This window comes from Botryllus schlosseri, chromosome 9, assembly GCF_051294905.1.
Source record: "Botryllus schlosseri isolate E-star chromosome 9, Bs_hap1, whole genome shotgun sequence".
Lineage (NCBI taxonomy): Eukaryota > Metazoa > Chordata > Ascidiacea > Stolidobranchia > Styelidae > Botryllus > Botryllus schlosseri.
Window position 1 is genome coordinate 1,155,831 of NC_137244.1, and position 24,229 is coordinate 1,180,059.

Consider the following 24,229-nt stretch of genomic DNA (forward strand, 5'->3'; position numbering starts at 1 on the left):
ACGTCTTCCATCGAATACGGCAGGTTTAGAGATTTAAAAAAATGATTTATCCTACGGATTCCCGGATGCCCCAAGAAATGTTATGAAACTCGCGTAAATAAGTGGACACTGCCGTTAGACTACAAATATCCGTGATATAGTGTTATAGTGATATAGTGTCAGACGCAATATTTTTCACACATGGTCTGTGAACTATCTCGTAGTCGAAAACATTAAGTTCCAGCTTCCACGGTGTCAATTTAGCATTATTTTTATTTTACTGCGATACTTTTTCTGAAAAATGAACGACAGACGATGTTGCACTCCCCTTCAGATGCTTTCGCGCACCCAACTTGAGAACCAATGGTCTAGAAAGAATACGTAGCATGGCACACCATGCAACCTTGTGGATTCAGATCAATAATAGAAGTAATACAAGACCCTCGCTCTGGTCCGACGTAAAAGTATGCAGCAATAGCTGCAAATACATGTGTCATCGACTTATTGGCCGGAAAGTTCAAAATTAGAATATAGACTGGATTATTGTAGGAGTCAATAAATGGAATATAACCTTACTGTGTTGGCTAAAATACGAATTATAAATCACGCTTGCTCCATGCTCCATGAAACTTGGTCATACACGAGTGATTTGTAGTCATCCGTATCCATGACACTGGATGACGCTTCCGTCGATCAACTATAAACAAAGTATTGCTGTCGAAGTAATTTGATACTGATGTAACCAAAGACCAGAGGGTTTTGCGATGTATGATGGGGAATATGATGGCACAGTGGCGTTATCTAGGTAATATGTCATTATTGCTTACTTTTGGATCGGTAATTTTGGCGTAACTTTAACATTTTCTGGTTACCACGTCCACGTTGATGCGATCTTATCGTACAGACTTGTACAAACTTCCAATCTAGTTAGTTGACGGCCAAGAAACTATATAGGCCCTGCTGGGCTTTTTAGTAGTTCCAGTTGTAGTTCTGGATTTGGAAAAGTGAGGAATTCAAATTCTAGTCCTAGTTGCTGATTGTGTAAAGTGAGTATAGTTCTAGTAGCAAGCTAGCAACTAGAAGCACATATTGTTTAGGTGCTAAACTTTAGCGTGAATCGTGATGTCGATGTTCTGTTGTGTGAGGTTCTTGCAGCCATTGCTAGCTCATATTCATCACTACTAACAGTAGAATAGCATAAAGGTGGATTTTGTTGGCCGAAACCCTCGGGTAACCCTAAAAGGAGGGAACGCGGAAAACGCGGAACTCGCGGAAATAGCCCCTAAAACGCGGAAACTGCGGAAAAAGCGGGAAACCTCGATTCCTAAAGCGCTGAAATAGAGGAAAACGCGGAACGCGGAACAGTCGGTCATTGACCTTTATATATCACACAGTAGGCACTAAAACGAGGAAACAGCGGAACGCGGGACAGTCGGTCATCGAGGTGGGATATTAGGGTTGGGGGAGGTGGGATATTAGGGTTAGGGGAGGTGGGATTTTAGGGTTGGGGGAGGTGGGATATTAGGGTTGGGGGAGGTGGGATATTAGGGTTGGGGGAGGTGGGATATTAGGGTTGGGGGAGGTGGGATATTAGGGTTAGGGCAGGTGGGATATTAGGGTTAGGGGAGGTGGGATATTAGGGTTGGGGGAGGTGGGATATTAGGGTTAGGGCAGGTGGGATATTAGGGTTAGGGGAGGTGGAATATTAGGGTTAGGGGAGGTGGGATATTAGGGTTAGCGTAGGGTTAGGTTAGGGTTATGATTAGGGTTAGGGGAGGTGGGATATTAGGGTTAGGGGAAGGTGGGATATTAGGGTTGGGCGAGGTTGGATATTAGGGTTGGGGTGGGGGGTGGGATATTAGGGTTAGGGCAGGTGGGATATTAGGGTTAGGGGAGGTGGAATTTTAGGGTTAGGGGAGGTGGGATATTAGGGTTAGGGTTAGGTTAGGGTTATGATTAGGGTTAGTGGAGGTGGGATATTAGGGTTAGGGGAAGGTGGGATATTAGGGTTGGGGGAGGTGGCATATTAGGGTTAGGGGAGGTGGGATATTAGGGTTAGGGAAGGTGGGATATTAGGGTTAGGGGAGGTGGGATATTAGGGATAGGGTTAGGTTAGGGTTATGATTAGGGTTAGGGGAGGTGGGATATTAGGGTTAGGTGAGGTGGAATATTAGGGTTGAGGGAGAGGGTGATGTTAGGGGAGGCGGGATATAGGGTTGGAGAGAGGGGGATGTTAGGGTTGGGGAGAGGGGTGATATTAGGGTTGGAGAAGATTGTTAGGGACATGATATCCCACCTCCCCTAACCCTAACCTAACCCTAAGCTAACCCTAACCCCTAACCCTAATATCCCACCTCCCCTAACCATAATATCCCACCTCCCCTAACCCTAACCCTAACCCTAACCTAACCGTAATCATAACCCTAACCTAACCCTAATCCTAACCTAACCCTAACCCTCCTAACCCTAACATCCCCCACTCCCCCAACCCTAATATCTCCCCTCTCCTCAACCCTAATATACTCCTCACGTAACCCTAATATACCCCCTCCGCCAACCCTAATCCGTCTTTCCCAAGGAAAAAACAATTTATTTTGACGTTTATAAATTTTTGTATCGTAAAACGAAGAAGCGCCAACTATTACGACAGTTCTCTGCCATTTATGAGTCCTACTTCGCCTCACTCTAACATTGGTGTCCCGCATTTTCGTCGTTTTGGACTTTAGAGTTCCTCTATGAGAACTACAAATGTCAATGACCGACTGTCCCGCGTTCTGCCTTTTCCGCTGTTTCCTCGTTTTAGTGGCTACTTTGTGATCGATAGAGGTCAATGACCGACTGTTCCGCGTTCCGCCTTTTCCTCTGTTTCAGCGCTTTAGGAATCGAGGTTTCCCGCAGTTTCCGCGTTTTAGGGGCCATTTCCGCGAGTTCCGCGTTTTCTGCAGTTTCCGCGGTCCCTCCTTTTAGGGTTACCCGAAACACTCCAACTTCAAACTCGAAACCTCGTCCTTTTGAAATGCCTATTCTATCCCCACTATTTTTAGCTCATTTGCAATTCAACTCAAATATATTCAATTATAATACACTATTCAATTGTATATTCAAGTTCCGTACTTCCAAATAGCTCTTCAAATCCTATTAAGCAGGAAAACTTCTCTGCGCTTAATAGCAATTCTAAAGCCTTCGTAAGGCTGATATTTCATTCATTCATTCATTCACAAAACACACTACTCAGAACTGCGTTGTATTTGCTATCAGGCCGGCATTACTTGCACCTAGATGACATAATTCATGAAGCAAGGATGTCACCCAGGATAAATCAAATCCCTCTCCCATTGTGATTGCAACAAGTCTTCTGTAGAGTGTTTAAATTGCCAAGAAAGAGTAGCGTTAACACATGGTTTGAACGCGGTAAATAAAGTTAAATTTTCATGCTCATTGGTCAGTAAATGCTTAACCGTGAAATGTAGGCCTATGCTCCGTGTTCTGTAACAAATGTTTTCGTGAAAGCACTGTCTCAGTTATAATTGATTGAAAAGCTACAAATCACACTTTATTCAGCAAGTAGGCCTACTGATGGGAATGAGCTTCGATTTTTGATTTTGTCGTACAGGAATCACAATCAGTGGCTTGACAACTGCGATTTGCTTTCTCATGCTACGATGAGTTCGATAACTTACTGGTCGCATGTTGGGATTGTTCCACCCAACCAATCTAATCAAAAATTGCATTATACAGACCCCCTCCGAGGCGAAGAAGAATGAATCATCTAGAGGAGAGACTTCTTGAGCAAGAAAAAACGACCAGAACATTAATCGAAAAGGCATTTGAAGTATGTTGGATATTCTATAGTCTATACATATCAGCAGACTTGGACAGCTCGGAAATTTTCAGCTTTTCCAAATTAGATGAGAATTAGAATTACAGCTACAAAGTTTTTTCCAAATTTTGGTAGAATTAGTATAATATTATAGATACACGCAGTTATTTTCAAATTAGAATAAAAAATTTTAATCATAGGATTATAGAGCCTGCAGTTTTTTTAAAAGTTATATTAGAATTAGAATTACTGAATTCACGGAAAGTTTGATATTGATTCAAGCAAGGTCTGTTCATATCAAATCATGTCTGTTCAGCAAGCTTGGCTCTTTTCGCACTATATAGTTCCCTTGAGGTAGCATCTTCTGGAAACCCAGAAATTAGATTGGAATTAAAATGACAGCATCGAAATATTTCACCGAATAGATTACACTGGTCAACAAAATGAAAATAATTTTTTTAGAACATCTGAGAGCCGTTTCTGGGGTTTTTGAGGTTGCTGATTACGAATATCACATTAGTTTTGTCAGATTGGCTCTTTATCAGAAGATATTTATACCCCTAAAAAAGCCCAAAATTACTTGATTGACCCTTAAATGTTTCACTTGGTAGGAAAAAAATCGTAGTTTTTTCTAATTTTATGCTGCGCATAAATGGCTAATTGACTACAAAGAACCCTCGTGTCATTTTCAGTCATTCTATCAATATTATCATGACATGATGCGAAATATTTGTTTGTCAAAAAAAAAAGGTTGTCAAGCCTAAAAATTGTACTTTTGCACAACGGAAAAACATATTCTCCTGTATCAATTGGTCATTCTACCAAGATTAAAGAGGAGTATAAAACTATAAAATTTGTCCTTGGAAGGCTTAACTACAATACTCATATGCTTCTCCTTTCTTTTGACTGGTAAATGGATAATTTTCCGTTGAGTCAACAAAATGGGTATACCTAGTAACCCTGTCAAACGAGAAGCTTAAATCTGGTATCTGGTATATTCGAATACCGATGAAAGATTCCAGTTCGCATTAGGAAGGAGTTCACTACATGTAATTTCTCCTAAGATGTAGTAAATAAAACTTTTTAGATGATCATAAAGCATCCAGCCCCAAACAGTTGGTCTGAAAATTCGTATCTGCATATTGAACACTTGAGCACAAACATAAGCATAAAAGTTCACTTCCTGTTACGGTATGACATCTTGATATATATCCCGATCATCTTGTTGATTAGCAAGGGAAGAGTTTCTACCAAGACATCAGAACAACAAAAGAAAGATATCAGGGCAGATGAGATGAACAATTGAACATATTATGTCAGACCGTTGCCGGAACCTTTCGAGAAACTACACTAAATAGCTTACAGGCGAAAATCTTATAAAAAAAACAATTTTGATTTGAAATATATCAATAATATTATATTCCAACTGATTATTTCAAATTTACAATAGGTGGTTGACGTAAAACTGATTGAATTAATGCCACGTTATTTGAGTATCTAGGTAAATACTTATGTAGGCTACATGACTGGAGTTTATTTATGTACATGATAACCATGAAAATCTGTAACTATGATCATTCTCTTACCCCTAAATATAGTGCTGTTGCTGTATTTTGATTTTAATGAGTCTTGTGTGTGTAAAAATAACAAGTAGATCGATTTTCTAAACTATATAGTACGACTGAGCCGATTTTATATCTAGTCATCACCTCGAAAATGGAAGATTTTGGTCAAAATAGCCGCATGGGTTATCTCCACAACAAGAGCCAATCTGAAAAAACCAAGGTCATATTCGGAATCAGTGCCCTTCAGAACCCCCAAAACCACTCTTACTTTGTCTGCCTAAAAATATGTGTTGACCAGTGTTATAATTAGAATGAGAGCAAATGAAGATTTCACAAATTTGATTAGAATTAAATTACTGACAATTACTGACTTAGACAACTGGAATAGGTAATCTAGTTGTCCATGTCTACATATTACCGTATGGCTGTTGAGAGTTCATTCAAGCTAGAGGGTTCAGTATTCAATATATTGCATCACATCATAAATAATATCACATGAAATAGTCATAAAAGATCCCCCACCATTCATTGCGATTCACGAGTTATCTGCCTCTTTGTCCGGAATATTTAAGTATGCATTTGATGTGACATGTTTTCCAGTTTAAAGACGCTCTATCAAAAGATATCAAGCCCTCAAACATGGACGACCACTTGCAACAATTATGGCACGATCACATCAGAAGCGTGACAAAGTCGGTCAAAAGACTGGGGAGGGAAGTAGAAGAGCTAAAATATCAGGTTGGGCTTGTTATTATGTAGTCAAACATGATTCAGAGAAATTGATTCCAATATCATTAGGAAATTGTGCTTATTGAATATACTATTCAATTTCATATGGAAGTTCTGTACCTCCAAGAAGCGCTTATCTTACTGTAGAAAAATGTGAAGCAAATCAATGCAGATGCATGTATTTCTGATGCTGTAAAATTAGGGGAAGGTTTGAACACTGTACTGCTTTGTTACTCCTAATTGCTTGTTCACTTTTCTGTGATAATAACAGAATATATCCTGATAAAGTTTAAAAAAAGATGATGACATTTTGTGAACTCAGTCAAGCGCAAAGTCTGATAAAGCAATTGTATGAGTTTAACAATTTGCTAAAAATAGTGGAATTTCTGTTGGACTTTTATGTTACCTCGCAGTCGCCATGAGAAATATAGATATGAAATGATGCGTGTTCCTATTTTGGTATTTGTGTGAAAAATGATACACGCATTTTGAATTTCAATTGGTTCAATAAACATAATTCATTGTGATATGTAGAACGAATCAGACCATTCACAAACGTGAAGCCTGGTTAATCGTAGAAAACACACAGTGGCATACTCATGCAATTTTTTGGAGTCAGATGCTAGGAGTTTAGACACAAAATCCTTCACGTTAGTTATAGTAACCATTTCTATGATTTGGGCTTGTGTGCATTCTTCTAAACATATTTTTACCACCATCTGCAGTCCATATATGGATGTTTGTAGCAAAACATAACGATAAATGAAACTAACTATTATCACAGTAGTTCCACTTGTCAATTTCTCGTTTGCTCTTTGCCTGGCAAGTGAGATAGAAATGTTCTTATTGCTCACTCATAATATAGACATTATCTTCCTTAGCTTGCTGCAAGAGACCAAGGCATCGTGGACACCGCATATCAAACAAGAAATTTGGAGCAATTTACTCAAACCGGGGTTGTTGATCTGCGAGGCAGAGTTGCAAGGTATCGTTTTTGGTTGTGAAGCATCTTATTATTATTTCAAAAACAATAGACTAGCTAACATTTCCTCGTCTACGTGATTTCTTGGATAGCCCTAGTGATCGGCAGCGCAGACGGGAGTTCTACTTCTACTTTTACTGAACTCATGATATTTTCGAGTTCTGAAATTTTATGCTCCTTGCCAATAATATTTAATTTATCGACCAAAATTATAGTTCCAATAGTATTTTCCACTATGACAGCTTTGAAACCCCGATTGGCGGTATCGCAGCACACGAAAAAAGTAGTACAAAGCTATGCACGTTACTGGAGATGACATTTCGGTGAAGTCGTGATCAATTCACAGTAATGTAACAAGTGCAATGGAATAGGCATGCCAGACCAGATTATCTTTATTGCGGACCAAAACAATTTTTCTAATCGTGATCCCTTCCTCTATTGAATTATTAAAAAATTATCTGTTTTTACCATGTTACGTTGGTCTACAGATGCGATGCACTGATCGCGAGGCTAGCGCAAGACGTACGCGCAGCCAATTCAAATCAGGAAATCGAGAGAAAACAGGTCGATCAAAGTACGGAAGCACACAGACATAAGATCGACCAGTTGAATAGCGAGGTATTGTGGAATACTTTTGACTAAATATTGGATCGAATTGAAATTTGATTTAATTGAACAGCATTACCCGAACTTTTCTACATGATACCCCATGGGCAGTTAATCAGGTGTCAAACTCCCCCTATCACTCTTCAACTATTGGTTCTAGGCTACTTAATATAAAATTGCCTATTGGTGTTCTGCTTAAGTAATAAGTGCTCGTTAATTTTGAAAGCACAAATATTTTTACACCGACATTCCTTCATAAATTTTTGTAATACGTGACAACCAACACGAAGCAAAATTGAATGACATAATGACGTCAAAATACTGCATTTTGCAGTCAACAATAAGCAATAATCTGCTGGTTACAAAGTTGCCTGTATCGTAACCCGATTCTAAATTTCAGATGTAGTTTGCGAAGGATATGCTTGGTTTATTATGGGTAAATATGTAATTGTCTCGTCTCTACTGTAGAATCATTGACGAAATGCAATGATTCTGGAAATTCCTGTTTACGATTGTTTTTGAATGTTTGGTCTGTGATAGCCTTATCGCACCTGTGATTTTAAGCAGCTTGCTTCTTACAGAGGACATCATTTCCACATCCATCCTTGGGTGCATCTTGATCTATTGTATATCATACAGACATGGGGTAATCGCGATTAGTAATCGTAATCGATTGCGACGATTACAGCATTTGCAAGTAATCGTAATCGCAATCGATTACATTCGAAAAAATTCCGAAGTAATCGTAATCGTAATCGACTACTTCGCATATTTAATCGATTTCTTTGTGAAAGAACGATTACTTTTTATTTGTACGACGACTGTGACATAAACTGAACATTCGTTAACAAGCAAGAGATATTATACCAGTTATTGAGTCACAAACGTCTGATTTTCAAATGCCATTGCTCATCATTACGTCAGAAGTAGCTTATTAGCTGTGCTCGTCTTTGCGTAAGAAGTATCCACATTCCACACTTATAGTAAATAGATAGTCGATGTACATTAGTGTGATTGTAAAACACCCACCGTTCAAATATCGGGTTATCAATATATTTCAGACGCCACTACCTCGCTGCAGGATAATTAATCACCTCTCTGCCTAGTTTAAAATAGCAACTTTTGTATTGATGTTTAGTTATGCTTAGTTAAACGCAATTTGACCGTTGCTGCTTGGCGAGCATTAGGCCTATGTGCTAGTACGAACGTACACCAGACAAAGATTTGAAATTTTGTACTCATCAAATAAAATATTACGGTTTCCACAACAAAGCATTAAAAATCAACAGCTGCTGATATATATCATACCCGCGCCGTTTTTTCGTCGTTTCTCGTAATGGCAGCTTGCATTACATTATCTGTGTTAAGGTGAAGGCCGAATTTTATTTTCACCTTTTCTTATTCTCATATTATTCTACTCAAAACGGGCATCAATTGCTACTTCACAATTCTTTACTGAAGATTTGGACCTGCCGTCATAGCCATCGGCCTATATACCATGTTAGCGTGGGTTGTAGCTAGAATCAGGATCAAAACAGCAAAATCGTCCTCCACTCCAAACGTTGGTCTTGGGCCCCCAAAGGGTAGTCAATTTTTAACTTGAAGATTTAATTTCGTCAGTAACATTGGTAATTGCATTATATTACATTTTTAATCCTATCTAAGCCTCCGATGGTCAGACTTACCTGAAGAGCAGGGGGCGCGTAATCCATAATTATAACATCTGGTATCTTGCAATAATTACTATAGTGCATGTTGTTAATTCGTGACCTCCGGTCTGTTATATAGTCAAAAGATATTGTAGTGGCCCAAACTTAGCAGACTAAAAGAAAAACTTTCGTGAGACGCACACACAAATTGTCATGTCTAATACTCTGTGGGTGGCTGCGTGGCATTTGCATCGTGGGTTCAGATTGGAAGGACCGGACTGTTAGTCACGCCCACCCAGCGCGGCTATCGGCAATGGACACATACCCAAAATTTCGGCCAACGTCTTTCTTTGATAGCACACTTCGTAGAGTCGCATGTTGGCCTAAACTGCATATGTCTTTTGGTGTGTCGGGGCGCGGTATTGACTGGCACCATAATGCCTATTACTATGAGTTGTGCAACCTTTATTTCTTGAGGGGAGACGTTTGCATTTCGAAATCAAGCTATCTAGAGACTTTTAAATTGCAAAGCTCAAAGAGAATTTTCAAGTTAATGAAATCTGTCGAGAATACGCTATAATTTATGTTGGTTCAGGAAATACTTTTGAGTCCCCTCCGAGCACGCTCCCCACCCTATTGGAGAATTTGGGGTGCAGCTGTTATGGACCTGGCAATAATGCACATCATTGGGTGCGATAAATCGTCCTTTATAAAATGGGCAATATGTGCATCGTGACGTAACAAGCAAATGTCGCATCTGTTTTAAAGAAATATGTTATCTCAGCCTTTTCAGCGCAATCCATATATTGTCTTCCAATATAACTACTAAGATGCAAAATAAATGTAATCGTGAGTAATCGTGATTACTTTTCCAATGTAATCGTAATCGTAATCGACTACTTCCTGATTTTGCTGTAATCGTAATCGTAATCGCGTGATTCCGAAGTAGGCTAATCGTAATCGCAATCGATTACATTCATGAAGTAATCACCCCATGTCTGATATCATATGAGATTATATGAGATTGGTTCTTCCTCTGTAATACAGATGTAGGTCCTTGAGAAGCAAGTATTCCGCCCTTTTGCGTAAAACGGCTTGGTCTGGTTACCAACACTTGGGTATGGCATAATGGAATTCAAAATTTGGTTTTAACACTTTGCGTATTTATAGCCAGTGCATGAAGCACTTGTGCTGTATTCTGAATTGTCGGAATATTGGTAGCAAAAGTTTGATGGAATCCAAATGTCTGATTATCAGATACTTCCATGTTATTCAGCATTGCCAGCAAGGTCCTAACCAAGTCACAAGGCTCCAAGTCACAAGTCAATCTCACTTCTATAGTTTTGACTGGAGTCAAGTCAAGTCATTTTAAATTCACCTCTGAGTCAAGTCTGAGTCCATGTCAGCAAGCAGAGGGTCGAGTCCGAGTCATGGTATTAAGACTTGATTGCGAGTCCAAGTCATTGTGTTGACTGCTCAGTTTTCAGTTGAAGTCTTGTTAAGCCCACTTATTATACCTCCACTTGGTGATATCGAATTTTTCGCATTAATAGTATACTAATTTTTACTCACTTTTAGCAGTTTTTGGTCACATTTTCAAGTACCAGTAGACGAAATCCAAATAGTGTGGTTACTTTACTAGTCTTCGAAATCAAAATGAAATGTCGGTTTCGGCCGTCTGATGACAGTCTCGTGTCATTAGACTTGGTTCGAGTCATGTGCAAGGACTCAAGTCCAAGTCGAGTCAATACACAAATTGACTCGAGGCGAGTCACTTCCGTATTTTGATAAAATGACTCGAGTCATCAGAAAATCGTGACTGTCAAACTCGAGTCGAGTCATTACAAACCTGAATGCCACACTGTTGTCACTGGCACTGCATGACACAGCTCAGTTAGTTAGGAGAATTTCCACTGCCGCAGACTTTAGCTGTTTGATGATCTGTGTTAGAATAAATCTTAGAATTAGTGATATGATTTTTGAAATTGCGCGTTCAGATCTACGAGCTCACAAGGAGACTGGATGCAGTGATGTCGATGCAGGATGATAAGATGGATGTCATCAAGGGAACAAGCTCCTCACAACTGCAAGCTATAGACTCAAAAATGAGGGTAAGTATCCACTATCCAATGCTAGTATGGTATGGAATATGTGGAATATGTGTGGAATATGTGGAATATGTGCCTATTCAAACTTGATTTTGGTTGACTTGCACTACACAGACATATTCAGTAAATAATTGCGTCTATATTTTTGCTGTAAGGAAATAGTTTTTCTTACACTTGCACTACTTAAATGGTTATCTTTATAGACGACTGCCAATTCTACCTCAACAGTTTTTTAAGACAAACTTCTCATGTTCCACATTAGTATTTTGACCCGTAGAATGTCGTTCGGTCATTTGGGAAGTTCAAAAAAATGTTTTTCTTCAAATTCTGCTGGCTATTTGATATAGCCTTTATTGATAGGTTGTCATAAAAAACTCTGCACACTAAATTTGACTTAATTCCAACCTGAAGAGGTAACGCCATACAGTTAGCCTAAATCTGAAATTTATTGGAAGAAATTAAAAGTATGTTTTGAAATTGTACAGGCCAAGCAACGAATTTGTTAAGTTGTTTGAAAACTGTGTAACATAGGAGATTTGGCTCAGTTCCAACCGGTGGAAGCGAATTTATTGAAGTAAAAAATTTTTTGATATGAAATAATAGTATTTGCGGTGGGTGGTTCGAAAGTCATAATTTTGTACTGCAATAGCTTTGTTTCTACGTTCTAAATAGAGTTTCATCCGGTTTCTGATAATCTGTTTCTTTCTCTTTGTGGAACTTGTTGAATTCATCCTTGATATATACTGTAGTATAGTGTCCTCTCACTCAAGTAGGCTTCATATCTTGAGCATCATTTCTAGTGTCACTTAACTTCTCTTTTAGACCTAACATAAACACAAAGTACGATGTTACTCTCTTTTGTGCTTGTTCATCTGCTAATCAAGAATCGTCTTTTCGAGTACGGTGATATCCCTTTTGCGGAATTTCAGCAAATCATCGAAGACATTCGACTGTCAATTCAAAGTAACAGGAAATGGTCGGAAAGCGAACGCGCCAGAATCGAAAGTCAGACGTCGCAAATCATCGAGCTTAACAACACACTTGTTCAAAGCAAGCAGGTAATATGTGAATGCCAGTACATTTGAATATTAGCAACCATACAGATTTGACGAGCTTTCGGAGGTGCAGAACCTCAATATACAATTGAATAGTATCTTCATATTGAAATTATTCCGAATATTTTTGGCTGACACTCGTCAGGGGTAAACATCGGCAACTAGTGAAGAATTGGAAAGAACATTGTATATCAACGATCGTATCACAAAATATGACGTTACTGGCATGTAATTTCGAATATTAGAGATCGCTTTAGCTCAATGTACTATTTTTAGATGGTACACGAACTCCTTCTGTTGGCACAAACTAGGTTGGTGTATTTTGATAAAAGTTGACTCCTAGCAAGAGAATGAAAGTTTGAAACGGCCTCTCCTGACGATGCAAAATGTGTCGTCTCGAATATTTTAGCACATAATTATTCTGCAAATATTTGCTATGGCAGAACTCATGGCCTTTGCCTGTTCTGAATTAAGCTTCAGGGGATGAGTCAAGGGCGGCATTTTCTTTGATCGTGATGCTTGTGTTTTGATAAATGTAGGCACATGCTGTTTTATGCAGTTCTGACAGATTTATGGGTAAAAAAAGTCTTCACAACTTAGATGTAGCCTACATTGTATGTCTTGAAGATATGAAAATAATGTTACCGCTGATTATCATTATCTATGTCGCAATTATATGTATATTATATCTTCAAATCAGGGTCCACAGAGAAAATTTGTGCGACCCGCAAAGCATAGCGTGTTGCGTGCGGTATGGTGTTCTGATTTAGCTGGGTTTGATACGTTTGAGCTAACATGAGTCGGCTAAGAAAGTGGTTATGGCACTAAAATATGCATATGCTGATTTAGCACAATGCACAAGAATATTTTTATCATACTATTTCCATGATCTGCATGATTTGCCTTCAGCTATTTCCGATTGTGATGTCCAGTCTGATACCCTATTTTATTAATAAGTCAGTTCAGGAAAATTCAAAAAGCTACACTGAAAATCCCTTCAATCCGCTTGAGACTGCAGTTATTGTGAAGCCTATTTTGTAAATGTAGGAATCCTTCGAGATCAGAGTGCTGGAAAGGCTCGACTCTTTGCAGAGGACGATTGACGAGTGCCGTGGTGATGTCACAAAGCTTCGTGAAGATATGCATTCGAGGGATGATGGTTCCGGTAGAATGAATGCCATGTAAGGTTTATTCTGTTCTTTGCATGGAGTTGTTTTCTGAGTTGCCACACTCATATGAACGATTGTGATGGCATTGATAGATTTGTAACATAGAAGACTCAGACAGTTGGATATATATGGGAATTGGAAATATATCCAAGTTTTCATTATTACACTGGTAGTTTAGCAATGCGAAAAAGTGTTTTGTTGTGTCTGGCCATGTGTCGAATTCCTGCTTTCAAAATATTTTAATGAAATACTATAGAGATGTTAAGTCGTTTACGGCTTATCTGCCAACAATCAACATGAGGCCACTCAAAGGGACCCAGTAGGGTTGTTCAAAAATAACTTTTTTTCCGGATTCCGGGAATTCACTGATGAAATTGTTAGGTTGCCTAAAATCCGCTGCACATCAAATTTGGCTCCATCCCAACCGGTAGATGTGAACGCACAAGAGTTTGAATATTTTGAATTTACATGAAAAATTTTAATTTTTTTTTCAAATTTTACTGTCAATCCCATGATATTGTTAAGTTGTCTAAAATAATGATGCTTAACACTTTATGCTCACTTCCAACTGGTAGAAGTGAAGGTATTGCAGTTGCAAATTTTGGATTCGCAAAAATAGCCTGTGTGTCAAGTTTGTTTTGCATTGTTTTTCATGGAGTGACAGTAAAATTTGAAATTATTTTTAAACTTTGTTTGCAGTTTTATACTCCTGTGCGTTTTTAGGCAACCTAACAATTTAATCAGTAAATCCTCGGAATTCAGAAAAAAAGTCTTTTTTCCAACAACCCTAGCGCCCAGTAAAGAAGTAACACATATATTTTGGTAAGAGTGTTCTTGTCAAGTTTTATCAGTTATTTTAACCACTATAATTCTGAATCTTCACTTAACTTCTACAGTATACGAACTTTTCGCAAAAATCGGCTTGCCGACCACTGCTGTCAGAGAAACTGATAACACTGGTCTACAAATTTGAACTTTTTTTTCAGGTTTGGGTTTTGACGACTGATTTTGGCTAATTTTGGGTCGCTGAATCCGAAAATGGCCTCAGATTTTCTCTATCGCATCACGTTTTTGAGATATGAAATATCCATAATTTGAAAAAAAATCAATTTTTTACCCCCCTCTGTTTTCAAAACAAGGAATTCTGATGCACTAAACACTGTTTTATTTGCAATAATCCAGCTTTAATTAGCGACCAAGCATTCTATATTATATTCAAACAAATTTGCGTTGTCTTTATTAAAATTTCATGCCTTGGAATAAAAAATAAACATGCAAAAGAGCAACTCCCAAAGCTGGTACAAGCGTGACATTTTATAGCAATGAAAAATGAAAGAAGAATATCAGAACATCAAAACCGTTCTCGAAAAGTTGTAGCACCATGACCATGGCTGGCTCATATGTCTAGATTTGAAAATGGTGAACTTTTTGCTGGTGCAACAAAGTGGCTACACCGAATACCCACGTTTCCTATGCTACTGGGACAGCAGGGCCAAGGATCAGCACTGGAACAAAGAAGAGTGGCCTCCAAGGCTCACCTTGACGCCTGGAGACAAAAATATCATACGTGATCAGTTTGTTGATATCAAAAAGATCCTCTTGCCACCTCTTTACATCAAACTTGGTCTAATGAAACAATGTGTAAAAGTTTTGGATCGTGAAAGGGAGTGTTTTAAAGGATATTGTTAAGCTTTTTCTGGTCTCAGTGAAGAGAAAAAAGAACTGGGATTTTTAATGGACCTCAAATTAGGCAATTTTCAAAGAATTAAAATCTTGTATAGAATCAATGTTGTCATTTGAGTCTAGAGCTTGGAATGCTTTCGGTGCTGTTTTTTGGGGAACAGAAAAGCAGAAAATTATAAAAGACCTCTTAAGGGACCTACTGCTTAATTTTGAAGATTTGGGATGCAGGATGAACATCAAAGTTAAGGATTTGAAGAGCCATGCGGATGAGTTTAGAGAAAACCTTGGGAAAGTAAGTGAAGAACAGGGTGAACGTTTCAGTCAAGATATTATTATTATGGAGGCACGTTATGAAAGTCGGTGGGATTAATGGATTCATTTATTTCCCGCATCAGTGAAAATCCGGTACGAGCAAGGACTAGGACATAGTCGCCAGCTGTACCTGGATTTTCGTACGATAGCCGACTATTGCTGGAGTTAGAAGAGAGAAATTCCAGACGCTGTTCGTAAAGGAAAGTCCCTCAAAAGATCATAAGTGAAGAGTTCATATTTTATGAAAGCTCTTTTTTTGACTGTTTCTGATCTCGCCCTGCCCAAGTCCCTGTCTTAAGAATTTCTGCACTTCATTGGAATGTCTATGTGCATATTGTGTGAACTCTCGGCTGTAATTCAGATGATACCTTGTTACTGTCCTATCGAAATGTTCGTCTGCATAATGTAGCGTTTAATTTTATTATGGTTACTCTTTTGCATGCTTTTTTTTATTCCGGGGCATAAAATTTTAATAAAAACAACTCAAATTTGTCTGAATCTAATATAGAATGCTTGTTTGCTAATTAAAGCTGGATTAATGCAGGTAAAACGTGTTTATTGCATCAGAATTCCTTGTTTTGACAACTGAGGGGGGTCAAAAATTGAATTTTTTGAAAAATTAGGGATATTTCATATCTCAAAAACGTGATGTGATGGAGAAAATCTGAGGTCATTTTCGTATTCAGCGCCCCAAAATTAGCCATAATCAGTTGTCAAAACCCAAACCTGAAATTTTGTGTAGACCAGTGTAATCGTTTACTTAATGTCTGAACCACGGCTTTGATGTGGTGTAACAACTCCAGCGAATGTCTTTCCCTAAGCCAAGAACCTTCCCCATGTTCGTTTCAGGTTCGAAGAACTCTCCAGGCGAATTAACAGGGATGCAGTTAAATTACGGAGTGAATACAGCGAATCCTTCGCTTCCGTCAAAGAAAGTATCGATTCAACAAATCGTCTGATCAACGCAAAGATCAAACTAGTCAAGGATGAGCTGGCCAAAGAAATCAACGGAATTCGAAAAATGATTGTGTTGGTGTAGTTCATTTACCAAAACGTGACGTGCCAAAGTTTGAAAAGGCCTTACAAGTTGTGTGGAGTGGCATCGACTTGAAATATTTGTCATTCTAATGAGCTGTTACTCGGTCACTCGTTTGCCTTCTTACATCCCCGTAACAAGCTATGCGGCTCATGTAAACCATCTATTGTTTTGATTTTTCAGTTGCAACTCGCGGTGTTTTTCCACAAAGAGTGTGTACCAGACTTGCAGAACTACATAATCCTAGTTGTCTAATTGGACTAATTTGAGCTCAATGCCTGTAATCTAATTTGTGAAATGTTTCCATGCTCTAATTTTAATTGTAATCTAATTTCTGGTTTTCCGGTGAATGCTACTGGAGAACTGATTTGATATTTTCAGAACTTGATTCAATGTCCAAGTTTTCGCGAATTTAGTAATTCTAATTGTCATCTAATATAAAGTAAAAAATGGCTATAGTTCCAATTTTAATCTAACCTGGAAATAACTGTGTAGCTATAATTCCAATCCTAATCTAATTTGGTAATAAACTCTAGAGCAGTAATTCTGATTCTGGTCTAATTCGGAAAAGCTGAAAATTTTCTAGATGTCCAAGTCTCATGCGTACTTGTATAGTAGGATTATTCAGGAATAACTTTTTTCTTCAAATTTTACTTCAATAAAATGCCAAAAAAACGTTGCACAACAATTCAGACCTGTAGAAGCTAAGCTATTAAAGGTAAAAAAATATAATTAAAAAAAAATTCACGAGATGTTACCAGCAGCCGCATGAAATTATGAATTTGTCGAAAAATAGTGCGTAACAAATTTGGCTCGATTCCAACCAGTAGAAGAGAAGTTATTGGCGTACAAAATTTTGAATTTGAAAAAAATAGTAGGCTATTTATGGTGGGAAATTATTGATTACACTGCAGTGCAGTGTTTTTCAGGCAACCTAATAATTCTATCGAACAGCCAGTAAAATTGGAGAAAAATGTATTTTTGAACAAGCCTAGTGTTTGGGCACAATGTTTTGTGTTCGTGAGAAGTGTCTGTGTATTCCAAATGTGTATTTTAAAGATAATATTGGAGACTGATTTGAATGAAACAGAGAGATACTCGATTCATCCCATGCTAGTTTGTATTAGTTCATTATGAATTTCATCATTTAAATACACTACAAGACTGCGATACAATGAAAGGTAGGAAGGTGTCGAAACGACCTGGAGTAGTCTTTGAAATCAGACACCCACCTGGGCCTAGGCGGCCTAGTCGCCTGTGTGTTTAGCTACCTCTTAATGAACGCTCACTATACTTCATTTAAGGATATTTAGAATGTTTGCCAAACCATCATCCAATATCATCACTTATTACCCGATAATCATGCAAAATGTCAGCAAAAACTAAGAAGCTAGTAACCATACAAACGGGCCTGTGACTTTCCATATAATAATTCGAATGATTAATGACTACCGTACACTTTTCTATGTGGTTAGCACTTATAATCCAGTTGCAAGATAACAAGAAGCTTATGTGGATTTCGGCCATACTGAAATGTAAGGACTTTCATTTAACTTTCGTTTTATTGGCACTTGATTCCGCTCTATCATAGTACTTATTGCCTTAGTCGCGTTCCCCAATTATTTGTAATGCCTTAGCAATGTCTTTCTGATACAAAGCATTATTCTACAAACTATACTTCCGTAAATCCTATGCATGAATCCACGATAGCTCGATCCTTATGTAACCCATGATTTCGTTATCTTTTTTGATGGTCCCCTCAAATTTGGCCATGGGTGAATATCATTGAAGAAATTTTGTTGGGATTGGTCTGCAAATTCGATTTTCTGACGTGCTGGAATTTTAGTTGGATTTTGTGTCGCAGTTTCAACAACACAGTCGCTCGTCTGCTGAACTTTTCAGTATTTATGAGTTGTAAGAACAGTAACTGGCTCGATATTCTTTGTTATGTATGAATGTTTCTTTTAACACTTGAAATTTCTTGCTAGAGTGTAAGGAAGCTTGTCACGTACCTACTTGAAAATCTGTCGCTTTGGGTTGCCGAATACTCTCTTTTTATTAGCATGTTACGTGGTACCTTTATATTACTTAAAAATATTCATAGCCCTGATTAATCCTAAGTGATCTGAACACTGTCGAGCTATTTGTTTCTAATTATACATTAATAAGAAGCCTGTATTGTAGGAAATGATTCCATCTTAATCATTAATATATTATATGGTATGAAGCGTGTCGATTATAGATCTCCCATGTAGACCATTGTACTTCAATTTATGTACTGCATGGTTATAATGGGGTACACATTTTCGTTATTTTAAAGTTTGAACAGATAGAATCGTTAATAAACATTTTACGTTTTCTATTTCTGCCGTTACTTTACTCGGCTTGTCAGAAAATGGCGGGGAATCAATGCCAAGGTTAAAATGACTCGATTGCGTTGAAAAACTCATTTCGGGATTGAGTTGCATCTGACATAGTATGAATTTTAAGGAAGTGCGAGAGCAGAATAGCATCAGGGTTGATCAGAGTGGCAAGAAAACGAATCAGTTAGTAGTGACACAAAATCAACTGAAGCACGAGTAGAAGTGATGATAATCGAAGTGATTGGCAACAGAGTTGTAATGTCTCGAGTCGCAATTTTTTTGTGACTTGACTTTACTTGTGTCATGTTTCCGAATGCATAAAATGACTCGACTCGAGTCATTGTGCATGAATCGAACCTAGTCATATGACTCGAGACTAGGACGGCCAAGACAGAAGAATTGTATAGTTAGTTAGTTACCACATAATTGGTATTTCGTTTATCAGTCCTGATACTTGAAAATGTGACCAGAAACTGAGTAAAATCCCGATATTATGAATGCGAGAACCACAACACTATGACTCGGACTCGAGACTCGACCCTCTATTCACTGACCTGGACTCGGACTTGACACGGTGGTGAATTGAAAATGACTAGACTTGACTCGATTCGAGGCTGATTTTGGGGGGTTCCCGGACCGCGGGGAGAATAAAGATTTATATTTTCGTAATCAGTAGCTTTCCATTGGTACCCGTTTTATCAAATTTAGCGCTCGGCAAGCCGGTCAAGAATGGCCGTAAAATTACCTTTGGCCAAATGGAAAATATTACGTAACCCTAATGCAGTGTGGCGAGATAGCGCAGTGGTATAATCCGCGGCTGCAGCACCAATGGGTGCGGCTTCGAGTCCGACCGAGGTCGACTTCCGAATTCCGATACTTAAGTGTTGGAGGTTTACCTAGGCTCCTCCTCGCCGCGTCATCTACGTCGGTGGTGTCTAAAAGCCCAGAGGTGGGCCGTGCTATAAGTCGGCAGTTACAGAAAATAAGAAGAATATCGGGCTGGTGTAAATGGCCATAGTAGTCGACAAACACCATGGATACCCCCAAAACAAGCAAAACCCAAATGCAGTAAACTGTTTAATTTCTCTGTATCCATACCATTTAGCACACTATGGTTATCGCTCAGACATATGAACTGTTAGCCTACGTAGGCATAGCTGTATAGCCTCATTTCGTGATTATATCATTCAGACAAGGGCGTAGCCAGAAAAAATATTTGTGGGGGGGGGGAGCGAAAAATTCGATGACGTAAATGAACCCCCCCCCCCCCTTAAAGATAAGGAAAAAATAGGTCAAATCGATGGACTTGGGCGCTTATTGGATGATTAACACAACTTCTGGGGCGATCGTTATATATATTCCACTCACAGACGGATGTGATCAAATGATGATTGTGGAAAACAACACTTTCGTTCATTATATTGGTCTTTGCATATTGAAAATATGTTTTCATTAGCAGATTTGCCGGCAGGGCTGATAGAAGTGGTGTCATCAAACATTCAGGGGGCAATTAATTATACATCTTGAGCTATATGTTCATACCACACGGCAAGACTATTTAGAGCTTCTAGAGCAGGGTGGCCAAAGGGCCACATGAGACTTACGAACCATTGCGCGGGCCACTTGAATGTTGATGACCTTTTTTAGTCTTCCGTAAGGAGCGTACCGGATAATAGGTAACGTTGAAAACAATACTTATATTAATACGCATCAAAATCAATGACAATTATGACATGAAGACTTGGTGTGGATCCCCAAACTAGCCGCGCGAAATATTGTACATTATATAGTCATACGACGATCTGCGAAAAATGTGGCTGGCCCCTGGCTACGCCAATGCGTCGGAACTCAGAACTGATATTTTAGTCGGCAAAATACCAAATTTCGCGGTCAGGCTAATCAAATTTTAGTTATTCGGTTTTGGTAATTTATTTTTTGATAATACTAGTAATTTCGAGAATTAACCCGCGGGCCCCTCTAAACCTTCTCGCGAGCCACGGGTTGACCGCACCTGTTCTGGAGGGTGGACGCCGGACGGGATAGTTGTCATTTATTGCTGTTACTTCATGACTTGCGTAGAAAGCTGTCACCACTCAAGAGATCGAGCACACGCAAGGTCGTAGCCAGAAAAACAATTTATTTTTATTTTGTTTGGGGGGGGGATTATGACTTTAGGGGAGCTCTCCCGTGGTAACATCTCGCAGAACCGTACATCCTGCCATAGGTAATTTCATCACTACCCTTTATTCAAACGATTCTTAGACGAACACACACACATACCCTATGGAAGCTTCCAGTGGCCAACTATAGCTTATTAGGCGGTCGTTGTACGGATGAGCCCAAATCGCTGACATAAAGTGATGAACAATCAGTGTGAATTTCGGCCCTAGTCGCGGAAAGTGTAATTTTTTTTTGAATAAATGAAAGAATTTGATCAATAATATTGGTACGTCTATATGAGCAAGTGGTGTCCATTCTTATTACTTCGTTGAAGCACGGTTTGTTCGTAACCTCTGGTAGAGATTGGCGCTACTTTAAAGATTGAAATCGCTGATACATACCAGACCAAATTAAAAAATTTCTTTTATCAGACTCATTCAATTTCAAATTAGCAATTTTTAACGGGAGGTGGTGATATTTTCCTGTCCCATTTGCGTTTATGTTGGAGAGGTCTGATTGCAGGAACAGGATCGTTCGGCGCCAGCCATTTAAGCACCCGAAAATCTATATCGAAGGCTTCGGAATACATGGGTCGGTTTTATGGTGGTTGGGTCAATCATCTTGGGAGCGCACGTTGCGGAGTAGCATACTTTATATATCTTCGTGTGTCCCGAAACGGAAGTTGCCGGAGCTAACAGTCCCCAACCCCCATACTGAACTGACACTCCTACAGACTCAATCAACCCAACGACCTCGGGCTACTCTAGTGTATCTACTGGTACTGTTGTATTCTCATAATTGAGAATGCAGATGAATTCAATGATTGGTATTTGTGGAATAAATTTTTTTCGTGATACCGATAACAAAATCAAGACATGAACGGACACTAAATCGCGCGAAGCGAGGAAAAATTTTAGGTCGCATACATTTGCCCAAAAATACTCTAATATCTATTGATTTTACGAAAATTTTCAAAAGATTTCGGGGGGCGACCGCCCCTTTCACCCCCCCCTCCCTGGCTACGCCAGTGATTCAGAGTAGAGTCAATTCATTGCGATGGTGGCTGAGCTTGCCACTGCTCCACCAGTAAATTTATTCTTGGACGTGTATTTGGGAAGGCACACGCTTATAAATTTTGTTCAACAGAAAATCTTCCACGAAATCTGCTCTTCATCGTGCGCATGCTTGAAAATCCTAGCTCACAGATCTCATGCCAGCGAGTATGCCTTCCCATACGAAGTCAAGACAGTATTTCAATATATTGCGACCGTTCTTGAAAACCTACTTACAAATCGAGGTTTATTATAGCCTTTTATTCACAAAATGTTTAAAAACCAAAGAATTACAAACATTAGGGTAAATTAGAAAATCACTTGCGACTGTAAAAATGCCCGACACTAGTGTTGTCAATAAACAGAAGTACAAAAAAAACGAACTGACTACGAGCGGAACCGAGGTAGGGTAGACAGGAGATACTTGACGGCTAAATATAACATCACAGTAGTTTTGAATCACAGAGCGGCAGTGGAAAGATTTACGATATAGATGAGACAGGCAAAACAGACAGATCTTTCATGTATTACGACTATTATTACTATGGTAACAATAAACGAGAACACAAAGGGCCACTTGATAAGGATAGGATTACATAAAAAACATCAGTGAAGCTATTTTTTCATGCACATAAATTATACAAATACCAATTATACACATCATGCACATTCTTCAATGTAGTATAGTGATAAGTGTCAAAGATATACACAAATATGTAGCATGTAACGTGATTGCATCTTGTTTTTCATAGCTTGTTGTTCGTTGGAAGAGGTTGTCGCTGCGATTAGACTCATGGTGTGTAATTGTTTGTTATTGCGCTGCTCAATAGAATTGATCTCTCAAAGGAATTTTTGCATTTTACGTAACTGGCCGAATAGCATCAAACTCAGTGCACTGTATTTCGAATTAAACCAAGGTACGGACTTTAGTCATCCCTACTCGATGCTTAGTAGGCCTATTTATTCATATTGATTGTAATAATTCCAACGCGAAGAATTGAACGTGAAGGCCTATTTTAAAGCGGTCGAGTTAGCCGATGTATATCGTTTCCAACTGACTTTCGTATTGTGCTCTTCTGGCCTCGGCATCGTTACGATTGAAGTCCTCCACTTTGTTACGTGGCATTGATGGCGAGTGAGATTTTAGCACTGCGTACAACACTGCGCCTGCAATAAAAATGATCACGCTCATTTTGAAATCCACATTAAAATCTAAAATGACGAGTGTCAGCCGAAAATATTCTGGTTCATTTCAATATGAATTACTATTCAATTGTAATTCTAAGTCTAATCTAATTTGGCAGAAACTGTGCAGTTAATTCTAATTGTATAGTCTAATTTGGAAGATACTGTGTAGCCATATTTCTAATGCTGGTCCAATTTGGTGAAAACTATGTAGCTCTATAATCCTCATTCTAATTCAATTTGGAAAAACTGGAAATTTTCTAATTGCCAAGCGTGTAATGTGTTTGGATTCTAGTTTTGGCCCCATCGTTAATTTGTTTCCTTATATATACTGTCGATACTATGCAACGAACAATGCTGTCTCGGAATTCGTGAACATTCCTCTGGAATTCTGTTGTTTCTGAACATATAATTGCTACACCTACCTTTTCGTACAGAATATGCATATTATTACCGAGATAGGCACGCAGCGAAACTATTAACCGCGCGGTTTACTTACTGAGAATCAGTACAGCTCCTACAACTGACACACCAATGATAATAGCAGTGGTATTATCGTCTGGCGACACCGGCTGATCGACGACCTCCAAAATCGTTGGATATCTCACTGAAAAATGGATCATACCCGATCAAAATTTCTACATTCTTCGAGCTTTGTGAGATTTTTCATTTAATACCATATATTGCCTACATAGCGTTTCCTAAGAAGTCCTTGTATAGTTAGGCAGCGCTCATCAAAATCGCGTACCCGACTGATTCGATTCTTGATCGAGTTG

At 38.7% G+C, this 24,229-nt stretch overlaps 2 protein-coding genes and 1 long non-coding RNA gene across 5 annotated transcripts in view; 1 reads left to right on the forward strand and 2 right to left on the reverse strand.

Annotated features, from left to right (window-relative positions):
- Nucleotides 1-651: 651 nt before the first annotated feature.
- On the forward strand, nucleotides 652-17,056 carry LOC145447012 (protein FAM81A-like). 2 transcript variants are annotated; one of them, XM_080325439.1, is made up of 9 exons: nucleotides 652-784; nucleotides 3,718-3,811; nucleotides 5,965-6,102; nucleotides 6,975-7,078; nucleotides 7,564-7,693; nucleotides 11,328-11,441; nucleotides 12,368-12,496; nucleotides 13,541-13,674; nucleotides 16,507-17,056. In XM_080325439.1, the coding sequence occupies exons 1-9, from the start codon at nucleotides 744-746 to the stop codon at nucleotides 16,694-16,696; spliced, it is 1,074 nt and encodes a 357-aa protein (XP_080181565.1). In that variant the 5' UTR covers nucleotides 652-743; the 3' UTR covers nucleotides 16,697-17,056. The 2 variants fall into 2 exon arrangements, with proteins under 2 accessions (XP_080181565.1, XP_080181566.1); XM_080325440.1 differs by lacking the exon at nucleotides 652-784 and adding an exon at nucleotides 813-1,025.
- The window catches only part of LOC145446991 (membrane-associated guanylate kinase, WW and PDZ domain-containing protein 2-like), a 102,924-nt gene continuing 93,115 nt past the window's right edge, over nucleotides 14,421-24,229 (reverse strand). For both annotated transcript variants that reach the window (XM_080325404.1, XM_080325407.1), the window contains one exon: nucleotides 14,421-14,449. The gene's annotated coding sequence lies outside the window, so the exon portion shown is untranslated. The remainder of the gene's footprint in view (nucleotides 14,450-24,229) is intronic.
- Nucleotides 22,511-24,105, reverse strand: LOC145447316 (uncharacterized). Its single transcript, XR_013917527.1, has 2 exons — nucleotides 23,953-24,105; nucleotides 22,511-23,435 (listed from the first exon to the last, which is right to left on the reverse strand). It is a non-coding gene; the product is annotated as an uncharacterized LOC145447316 (long non-coding RNA).